The sequence below is a fragment of the Arachis ipaensis genome, chromosome B04, assembly GCF_000816755.2.
Source record: "Arachis ipaensis cultivar K30076 chromosome B04, Araip1.1, whole genome shotgun sequence".
NCBI classification, from domain to species: domain Eukaryota; kingdom Viridiplantae; phylum Streptophyta; class Magnoliopsida; order Fabales; family Fabaceae; genus Arachis; species Arachis ipaensis.
Window position 1 is genome coordinate 13,832,741 of NC_029788.2, and position 10,936 is coordinate 13,843,676.

General features: G+C 37.4%; 2 protein-coding genes across 4 annotated transcripts; both read left to right on the top strand.

Annotated features, from left to right (window-relative positions):
• Window positions 1,808–5,955, top strand: LOC110270932. 2 transcript variants are annotated; one of them, XM_021120818.1, is made up of 3 exons: window positions 1,808–1,883; window positions 4,372–4,733; window positions 5,870–5,955. In XM_021120818.1, coding segments are annotated over exons 1-3 (375 nt in total). In that variant the 5' UTR covers window positions 1,808–1,882; the 3' UTR covers window positions 5,882–5,955. The 2 variants fall into 2 exon arrangements, with proteins under 2 accessions (XP_020976477.1, XP_020976478.1); XM_021120819.1 differs by having other exon boundaries at window positions 4,372–4,730.
• On the top strand, window positions 7,053–9,707 carry LOC107638964 (ER membrane protein complex subunit 6). 2 transcript variants are annotated; one of them, XM_021120820.1, is made up of 6 exons: window positions 7,061–7,151; window positions 7,226–7,273; window positions 7,723–7,873; window positions 8,169–8,364; window positions 8,941–8,960; window positions 9,314–9,707. In XM_021120820.1, exons 3-6 carry the CDS (start codon window positions 7,758–7,760, stop codon window positions 9,342–9,344), a joined length of 363 nt encoding a protein of 120 aa, XP_020976479.1. In that variant the 5' UTR covers window positions 7,061–7,151; window positions 7,226–7,273; window positions 7,723–7,757; the 3' UTR covers window positions 9,345–9,707. The 2 variants fall into 2 exon arrangements, with proteins under 2 accessions (XP_016197848.1, XP_020976479.1); XM_016342362.2 differs by lacking the exon at window positions 7,226–7,273 and having other exon boundaries at window positions 7,053–7,151.

Below are 10,936 nucleotides of genomic sequence, written 5' to 3' on the forward strand. Positions count from 1 at the left end.
TTTATTTTTGCTAGTATTTTGTGATTTGATAATTTTAATATTCTCTTTTTTTATAAAAAATTAAAGAGCATAATAAATACAAAGTAATTAATGAGTCATTCAAAGTTTAAAAGAATAGTAAATTTTTAAGAAAATAAAACTAAAAAAAGAATATATAGGATTTAAAAACAACGATAATTCATATTAATAAATTGATTAAAGACTAAAATTATGTATATGTCCTGAATAAAAATTAGTTATATGTCTATTCTATGTTAATGTATGTTAGTCTATTCACATAATTTAATTTGTATGGCCAAAAAAAAAAAAGAATGCAATTTATGAAAATTATAGGTGTACATCTATAAATGATTTTATGACTACTAGCTAAACAATAGAAGAAGATTTTAGATTAACTTCAATATTATTTAATAAATCCTTTGAAACAAAATTATCCTCACATAAAAATTAGAAGGATAACAAAAACCAATAAAAAAGGTTATCTTTATTTAATTATTAATAACTACTTAATATTTCCAATACAACTCCTGCTACTACTGCTGTTCTGTAATTTGTGTCTCCTCCTGCAATAATAATACTAATACGTGTCCAACTCTCCTTGTCACCACCTCATTTCAGTAGGTGTTGAAAAAATTTTGTTTCAGCATCGTAGCACTCGCCTCAAAATTATGGTGAAATTTTAACTATAGTTGTTAAATTCATACCAAACTGACCAGTTCAATAAAAAAAAATAGTAAACTGAATTTCAAATCAGTCTAGTCCAAGTATAGAGCTGTTTTAGCTATTAGACTAGTCAAACCTAAACAATGCTCCTCAAAATCGGATGGTATTGCATTGAACTTATGCGGATCAAACGATTCAGACTCATGAATTGTATACGCCCATGGTGCACTAGCAGTGCTACTTGATCATGCTAGGAAGCCCCTCCTCAATGAGAAATAGACAAGAGAAGAAGAGAATCACATAAGTATGTATTTTAATTCAGTTTTTATATGCAATAAAATTTACATCCAGTTTTTGCTATAATTATGGTAGAATTTTAACTATAATTAAAATCAAAGAAACATTTATTTAAAAAAAAAATATCCACCTAAAATAAAAACATCTTTTATTAAAAAAAGATATCATTCTTAAAAAATTAAAACATCCATTATCACCATAAGGCAGATGAGCGACTGCGTTGATTCTTCAAATGGCGCGACACAGGAAGGGTTTAGGACGATCGACAACTTTACTTCCGGAGAGCACACATGCAACCGAACGCAGGGGAGAAGAGGACCAGCTTCTTCGTCCAGAACGCACAGCGCGACGCAGGGGAGAAGAAGGTGCAGCAGTAGCGTCAGTTGCAGGGAATACAAGGGCAGCACGACACATTGGAGAAGAAGGTGCAGTAGCTGAGGCGTGTTGCGTCTTCAGACGATGGCAGCAACGATGAGGTGCGTTGATAACGGCGTGACAAAGAAGGGGGAGTGAAGAGGCTACGCTAAAAAGAGAGAAAGGTGGAACCGTGCAAGGTGAGAGGCTAGAGTTGTGGTGTGGAGTGAGATGTTTTTTGTTTTAGTGGGCCTGAAATACAACCCGCTAATTACGTTGTTTGCAATGTTCTGAAAATCGGACCGGATTGGCCGGTTTGACCGGTCTAATCATGAACCGGCAGTAATTACGGTCCAGTTTGCCCCCTAAAACCGTTTCTCCAAAAACTTGAGAAGAACCGACAAACCGGCCGGTTGAACCAAACAGAAAACCGACCAGTTTAAAAGAAACGGCGTCGTTTTTAGCAAATTTGGCTTACTTTCACTCTTGGGTTCTGAAGCTCCTTCGTATCTTTCTCCCTCCCTTTCTTTCATTCACAGAAACCCAGCCAAAAAACCCTAGCACTGTAAGTAAGGGTGTGCATGGTTCAGTTTTTCTATGAACTGAACTGAAACTACACTAATATCTCTTTCTCTCCCTCTCTCTCCTTTCTCTATTTTTCTCTCTCTTCTTCTCTCCCTCTCTCCCCCTCTTTTATCTCTCTCCCTCCTCTCTATTTTCCTTTTCCCTCTCTTTCCCCCTTTCCCTCTTTCTCCCCTCCCCTCTCTTTGTCTTCCTCTCTCTCTCTCTCCCTCTCCTCCCTCCTTCTCTCTTTTTCCCTCCCTTTTTTCTCTCTCTCTATCCCTTTCTCTCATTCTCTCTCTTCCCTATCCCTCTTCCTCTCTCTCTCTCTCCTTTCCTCTCCTCATTCTCTCTCTCTCTCCGTCCTCTCTCCCTCCTATCTCTCCCTCTTTCTCTCTCTCCCTTTCTCTCATTCCCCTCTTCCTCTCTTTCTCTTCTTTGCTCCCTCCCCCTCTCTCTCTCACTCTCTCTCTCTCCCTCCTCTCTCTTCCTCTTCTCTCTCGCTCCCGTTCTTTCTCCCCCTCCCTCTCTTTGTCTTCCTCTCTCTCTCTCTCTTTGCCTTTTCCTTTTCTCTCTCTCCCCCTCTCTCTCTTTATCTCCATCTCTCCCCCTCCTTTCTCTCTCTCTCCCTCTGCCCCTCTTTCTTCCCCTCCCCTTTCTTTCTCTCTCCCTTTTCTCCCTCTCTATCCCTTTCACTCATTTCTCTCTCTCTCTCTCTCCCCTATTCCTCTCTCTCTGTCTCTCTCTCTCCCTCTCTCTCTCCCCTTTCTCTCTCTTTCTCTTTCTCCCTCTCTCCTCTCTGTCTCTCAATTTCTCTCCCTCTCTCTCTTTCTCTCTCTCCTCCTCCTCCTTCTCTCACTCCTCTTTTCCTATCTTTCCTCCTCCTCTCTTTTTTCCTCTTCTATCTCTCTCTCCTTCTCTCTCTTATTTTGGAGAAAAGAGGAGGAGAAAGAGAAGAGTGATATAGAGTGAGAAAATGCTGAGAGAGTAAGAGAAAAGAGAGAAAGAAAGGAGAGAAAGAGAATAAGGAGAGAGAGAAAGGAGAAGAAAGAGAGAGAAAAGGAGAGGGAAAGAAGGGAAGGAGAGCGAGAGAAAAGGAGAGAGAGGAATAGGAGAGAGAAAGAAAAAAGAAAAAAATGAGAGAGAGAGAGAGAAAGAGGAAGAGAAAGGGGAGGGGGAGAGAGGACGGAGAGGAGAGAAACAAAAGGGGAAAGAGGAAAAAGAGGAAGAGAGAGAGAGAGAAGGGGGAGAAAGAGGAGAGAGAGAGAGGAAGAAAGAGTGGAGGAGGGAGAGGAGAGAGAAAAAGGGGGAGAGAGAGAGAGAGGAAGAGAGAGAAGAAGGAAGCGGGAGGGAGAGGGAGAGAGAGAGGGAGAGAGGAAAGAGGGGATGGGAAAGAGAGGAGGGAGAGGAGAGAGAGGAAGAGAGAGCGGAAGGAAGGGAGAGGGAGAGGGAGAGGGAGAGGGAGAGGGAGAGGGAGAGGGAGAGGGAGAGGGAGAGGGAGAGGGAGAGGGAGAGGGAGAGGGAGAGGGAGAGGGAGAGGGAGAGGGAGAGGGAGAGGGAGAGGGAGAGGGAGAGGGAGAGGGAGAGGGAGAGGGAGAGGGAGAGGGAGAGGGAGAGGGAGAGGGAGAGGGAGAGGGAGAGGGAGAGGGAGAGGGAGAGGGAGAGGGAGAGGGAGAGGGAGAGGGAGAGGGAGAGGGAGAGGGAGAGGGAGAGGGAGAGGGAGAGGGAGAGGGAGAGGGAGAGGGAGAGGGAGAGGGAGAGGGAGAGGGAGAGGGAGAGGGAGAGGGAGAGGGAGAGGGAGAGGGAGAGGGAGAGGGAGAGGGAGAGGGAGAGGGAGAGGGAGAGGGAGAGGGAGAGGGAGAGGGAGAGGGAGAGGGAGAGGGAGAGGGAGAGGGAGAGGGAGAGGGAGAGGGAGAGGGAGAGGGAGAGGGAGAGGGAGAGGGAGAGGGAGAGGGAGAGGGAGAGGGAGAGGGAGAGGGAGAGGGAGAGGGAGAGGGAGAGGGAGAGGGAGAGGGAGAGGGAGAGGGAGAGGGAGAGGGAGAGGGAGAGGGAGAGGGAGAGGGGAAAGGAGAGAGAGAGAGAGAGCGATGGGAAGGGAGATGGAGAGAGAGAGAGAGAGAAGGGAGAGAGGAGGGGGAGGAAGAGGAGAGAGAGAGAGAGAGAGAGAGAGAGAAAGAGAGAGAGAAGGGAGAGAGGAGGGGGAGAAAGAGGAGAGAGAGAGAGAGAGAGAGTGAAGAGAGAAAGAGAAAAAAGAGTATGTAAAATTAATTTTGGAGTTTAAATAAAACCAGTTTTAATTTGGTTTAAAACTAAACTGAACCATAAAAACTGGTTTTTAATAACCTGGTTTTTCATACAAACTATGGTTTCAGTTCAGTTTTTTATTTAAAAAAACTGGTTTATTTAAAACAGTTTCAGTTCAGTTTCAATTCAGTTCAGTGAAACCAGTTTTTTTGCACACCCCTAACTGTAAGTCTACACCACCGCCACAAAGAGTGGCATACTGCCGCCGTCCGTCCGTCTGTCTAGCTTCCCTCGTGCTCCAAGTCTTCAACCCCTGTTCGCTGTCACCGATCGCAGCTGCTTCCTCGAGCTCAGCGTCCGTCGTCTTTGTCTGCTCAGCCGCGCTTCCGCCGCCGTTTGTTTGCCGTTCACGTCCGCGTGTTCGTTCAACCGTCGTCTTCGTTCGCGTTCTTCGCCGTTCAAGTTTGCTCGGCGTTTACCTTTCGCGTTCACTCGCCGTTCACCGTTCGGGTTCTCATTCGCGTTCGTCTGGAAGCCACGTTGCTCTGCTTCAAACTCTGCGACCAACCCGCGCGCTCCACCTAGCCGTCGAACTGCTCTCTTTTGTCGCCGCCGTGAGTTCCCTAAACCCGCCACCAGACAATACACTCACACAACACCGAGTTTACCCCACTCAACATGTGTGATGAAATGCTTTAACCATATTTCGGGTTGGTTTTATCATTTCTAGCTTTTAGAAACTTAGTAAGTTGATTGCATGTGAAATTAGAATCATTGGATCTTAGTAATTAGGAAATTTTAGCTGCACAAATAGCATCTTTGTAGAAAACATATTAGCATGATGATTCCACTTGCATTAGTGTTCTTCTAGTAAATTTTAACTATTAGTGGGAACTTGTTAATTTGCTAATTGTTGGTGTTGTTCTGTTGTTTTTCTGTTATTTTTAATTTTTGTTTTTGTTTTTGTTGTGATTTTCTGTTCTTGAACTTGTTAAGTTGATAATTTGCTAAATTGTTGGGCTGCTGTTGTTTTAATTTGCCAAATTGTTAGGTTTCTGTGATTTAATTTGTTGGATTTTCTATTAGGTCTTGTTCTTGTTTATTTGCTAAATTGTTGTTGTGTATTTATTGTTGTCTTTGAGATTCTTGCTGGATATTGGTGATCATTGATTTATTATATGCTTCATATTTTCATTGTTTTCTTCTTGTGAAGGAAAAAAATTCTGTTTTCATTGTTTTGTTGATTGTTTGTTTTGTTTCAGAAATCAATTTTTTATGATCAATGCTCAAACTGTAAATGCTGTTCTGCTGGTTTTGCTGTGTTTGTTTTGTTTCAGAAATCAATTTTTTGTTATCAATGCTCAAACTCTGAATGTTGTTCTTCTGTTTTTGTTTTGTTTCATAAATCAATGTTTTGTGATCAATGCTCAAACTCTGAATGTTGTTCTGCTGTGTTTGTTTTGTTTCAGAAATCAATTTTTTGTTATCAATGCTCAAACTCTGAGTGTTGTTCTTCTGTTTTTGTTTTGTTTCATAAATAAATATTTTGTGATCAATGCTCAAACTCTGAATGTTGTTCTGCTGTTTTTGTTTTGTTTCAGAAATCTTTTTTTTTTTTGTGATCAATGCTCATACTCTGAATGTTGTTCTGTTTTGTTTTAAGGCTGTGTTTGGAAGAGGTGATTGATTTCTGAGTGTTGTTTTGTTTTTGTTTTAAAGCTGTGTATTGTGTTAAATTTTCATTTTGTAGGAAATTCTTTGAGGTATATAAGAATTAAGAAGGAAGACTATTTCAACGGTATTACTCTGTTGATTCTGGTCTGCCACAAGCTTGAACATAGAATTGAAGAGAGAAACCCTTTATTATTTCATTATTGGCCTATTTTTGGCATTGCACATCATTGTAGTTTGTTTATTCATAGAACTAGTTGTTTATGATCCCTTTTGAAGTAAAAAAATGCAGTAGAAGAGTGTTTAGAACCTGTTGCTTTATTCATTGAATTTTTATAGAATCAGGTGTTTATTATAAAACGGTTTTTCCGGTTGACCACTGTTGAACTGGTTAAATCAATGAACTAATGAACCAATAATTAGAACGGTTTGATGACCAGTCCGATTTTCGGAACCTTGGTTGTTTGCACCCTGCTGTCTACCTAGTAGAACTTAATATAAAATCAATTCTAGACACAAACAATACCATTATAGAAGAATTTAATTCCTCACTCCTCCTCTATAAAAAATGGAAACAAAAGGATTTAATACCTAGCAGCGTTTTGATGGAGGGTCAAAGGATTTTCTTTTGGTAATTAATTAGATATAATTAAATTGTTGTCTAATAGAGGTGGATCGAGTCGGGCAGAAGGCTGAGGAAACTAGAGCTTTTTTTGTGATAGCATATTGAGTAGTCTGCATAGAATTGTAATTTGAAAAAGTTTATAATGTCTTCATCGAAGTAAAATAAGCTTTGTTTCTGTTGGCCATTTTTTTTTTTCAATAAGGGTATTTTACCTTCGTTCTCATATCAAATTGAAAGAACATTCAAAGCAACATTTATTTTTGTCATATTGATAAGAGTATGACAGATAAATTTGGTTTAATAAAATTGCAAAATACAAAATATAGATATTTAATTCAGACTATATTAATTTTGACTTATATTTCAATGAAAAAAGATCTTTTTTTATTTTTTAACGTGTTTGGCAAATTTCTAGTAGTAAAAGTAAAAACATTAGTAAAATAAAAAAAATATCTTTTTTGAGAAGCTGTAATTTACATCTTTTTTTAAAAGATTTTTTTTCTTAAAAAAAGAAGATGTTTTCATGTAATAAATAAACAAAAAAGTAATTTTATTTTGTTATACCCAAACATAATTAATAGATAAAAAAATCTTTTTGCATGAGATACCCAAACATAAAATTACTTTTACTTTTTTATAAGATCTTTTAACGAAAGGGAGCAGAGTGGCTTGAGCAGAGTGGCTTCAGTTCTTCAGTATTGACTTGCTCTTACACTGTTCTCTCTCTCACAACGAGGTAAGCTCTTCTTCGCATCAATTTCCTTTGATTTAATTTAATTGAATAATACCTAATCTAATACGAATCGCCAGCCTCTTCTATTCGAATCGATTTTCCAGCAACGGAACTGCTTTTCTCTCGTAATTCTCTGTTCTATTATATTATTTTGATTTGATTTTATAGTCAAGTTTTTCCCGTTTGGTTGGAATTTATGCTCTTGAAACGCTTTCACGGATCATGCTGAAATTTGAACATTGCTTTTTTTTATTATTATTTATTATTAGATATCGAGAGTGTAGATTGCAGAATCTACAGTGTTGAAATACTAGTGTAGCTGAATAGTGAATCCCCTCCACCTGGTTCAAAACGCTGAATCATAGTGGTGTTTGGACGGAAAATTATGTTTTCAATTAATTTTTTTCAGAATTCATAGGCATACGATGTACTCTACTTTGGAGAACTTGTGACTATGCAGTTTAAGACATTTCATGTGCTTATTATTAGCATCAGTGCAATTGTGCTGAATATGTATTTAAAAATTCATCTGCTATTTCTACACAAAATAATTTGATTTTGTTTCTGTTTGCAGAAATATCATCAAATTAGTCAAGGTAGGGGGATATCATGGCTGTACACTCCGAGTCAGGTTCGCAGGAGAAGAAATCAGGCAATGGATTGAATGAGTTACTGACCTTTAATGCTGAGAACATGCAGAACAACATGAAGATTATCTATTACAGGTTTGTTTCTATAGTAGATAGATTTAATATACTATCTTGAATACATTTATATAGCCAGGAGCATTATATTTGGGATTCACTACTAAGTAGCAAGAATGGTTTGCCTCTTTTCTTTCTCTACCAGCTTATTTGGGATGGTGATTTTGGTATGGATTCCAATGTGTGGTTCTACCTGAGTGCTTGAAATGTGTATATAAAGCACTCTTAGGAAAAGGAAAAAGAGTCAAAAATTTTGTGTGTTTAATATTGACTAAGTTTTCAACCAAAGTTTTTATTATGTTTGTCGCTTTTGCAGTCGGACATTTTTGTCTATAATTGGCGGAGTTGTTGCTGGAATTTTAGGATTTACAGGCTTGAAAGGATTTGTCTTTTACTTACTTCTCATGGCAGTTACTTCAGTTGGGCTTGTAGCCAAAGCAAAATTTTCAATCCAGACTTACTTCGACTCTTGGAACCGAGTGCTGCTTGATGGCTTTCTTGGTGGTCTAATGGTAGGTCTTTTGTACTCATTGCATCTTTGTTAGGAATAATTAGTGTATAGGAAACTTCCTATTTACATCAAAGATGAAATTAGTTTGGATAAGAAAGGTAGATAGGAATAACATACACAAACAGAGGATAAGATGTAACTAGCATCATGGATAGGAATACAAGACATCAATTATGTAGAGTTTGCCAAACTTTGCATACCCACCATTGATGCCCTGTGAAATATTTTAATAAATTAGCTATACCAACATGAATGGGTGAAAGTCCTTTGTGTTGTCTTTGGAGGCAAAATGATAAGGTGTACAACATGAAATTGTTGACCCCTCTTGAGTGTTAATGCTCGAGCTGGAAATTTTTATGAATAGTGGTGAAACGCATGTTGAATAAAGTACACTTGAGATTTTAAATGGAAAGCTTGTGTAGTTTTCTACATAGGAGGTCTATGTAATTGTCTAGTTTTAACACCTCTTATTGGCCAATTCAACATACATTACATTTAGATGGTGTGTGTGTGTGTGTGTGTGAATATATATTTTTGGCATATAGCATTCTAACTTACTTTTTTAAACTTTCTGCAGTCGTTCGTGCTGTTTTGGACGTATCCTTCTCTCATGAAATATGATAATATCAGTGAAGTGTGACTGCAAATTTAACTTGATTCAACAATATAAAATCCGTTAAAAATGGGAATACTTGTATGTCTACCACCAAAGAGTGATGGAGTAAGTTATTTTAATTCAAGCTGTAGTACTAGTAACAAGTAATGACTTCCCAATGGTTAAAATAAAGTGATGGATATTTTCAGTTGCTCTTGAGCAGCCATTGCTGTGCCATTAGAGTAGTGCAATAACATTAGTGGTCTCCGACTCGAATATAACCTAACATTTAACTTGTATATATCTTATGCTGAAATTCTTGCTATGATACTGTGCTTCTTTGACAAAAATAAAGATTTGCATATGACATTGTTCATATATTCTGATGGAGGGAGCATACAAGTGTTTAAACTGAAGGCGAATTCGGCTTCTGTTGCTGCTACCATTGCTTGCCAGGATGCAGCTACACCCTAGAGTTATTAGATAGCTTCAATGATGTAACCGTTTTAAAACTTTGTAAGCTTCACTTCATTAGATTATTTATCCGTTAATGTATTATTTGAAAGAGAGTTTCAAGAGGCAAGGATGTTACAATGTTGCATCTTTTCTCGCTGTCAAAATTGGCCTATACGAGATTGCTTTTGCAGTATGTTTTATGACCCCCTAAGCAATTTTGTCAATTTTATTTTATCATTTTACTTAGCTTTAATTCTCAATGAAAATTTAGCTGAGACTTTATTTGGCTATTATTGTGATTCTTTCACATTCTCCTCCTTTGGTCCAAATGTTGCTCATTTATTTATGAACTAGTTTTTCAGCTGAATTATCTATTCATAAATGCATTCTCACACGTTATGGTGGATAGATGGCTTATTATGGCAGGTGATGTGTGTTGGGTCGAGGCCAGGTTGGTTCTATTTTTTTATGTTGAGATTGTTCTGTTTGCTTTGTAAGGAGATTTCATGGGTTGAGCGTATTTTGGTTTAGATGGGTGAAATGAGAGGATGACACAATCAGAGGTAGGATGTGTAGTAGACAAACTGAATTAATACTATCAGAGGTAAGATGCTTCTTCCTATGGATTTCTTTGCAGCTGCTAAGGCTCCGGTAGCATTATGTATGCAGTGTCTTATGAAGAAACTAAGAGAAAGCTCTAGCCCTGTGCAACAAAGGGAAGAGTTAATTCTACCCAAATTTAGATAATTAAAGAGTAAGGTTAGAAAATTAACTTTTTTTCTGCGATTGTTAGTCAAATTTTTAAAATTATTTTATATTTTAAATTTATAAATTTTAAATTCTAAATTATAAATTTTAAATCATAAATTATAAGATTTAAACTCTAAAGTTAGCAAATATTGACTAACTAAAAATTAGTTTCATATATTTTCTCTTTGGAGAATCCACCATCCTTGTTTCTGCCTCATCTTCTAGTGAAGTGAAATTCTTCAGAAGAATTTTAGCTTATTTTTTTTGTTACTCTTGGGCTCTTGGGCCCGAAGGTTAGAAAAAAAATATCTGACAAAATGTATCAAAGATGCCAAAGATATAAAGATATATTTAACAATACCAAAGAAGAGTAAAGATATATTTAAAAAATATATATTTCCAAATTTTGTAATATTACGTTAAATGAATTTTTGTTGACAATATTTTACATGAGTGGCCAAAAATTTAAAAAAAAAATCCAAAAATTGAATTTTGTTTCGGTTTATGTTTGTGTCCTCTAAAATAATTATTGAAATCATTTATCATTCATAAAAAAGAATAAAAAAGAGTAATACATTTTGTAGGCACCAAAATAAAAATAAGAGTGTATTGACTTTATTCGAACTCATCTTACCGAAGAAAATATTGAATAAGTTAAGTTGTAAAACGTGGAATTACATCAGCTTGGATTCAGAACTACAAAGACTCTTCTTTCTCTTCCTAATTTGTATTTCATTATTTTTATTAAAAATTATCAAAAAAAAAAAAGTAA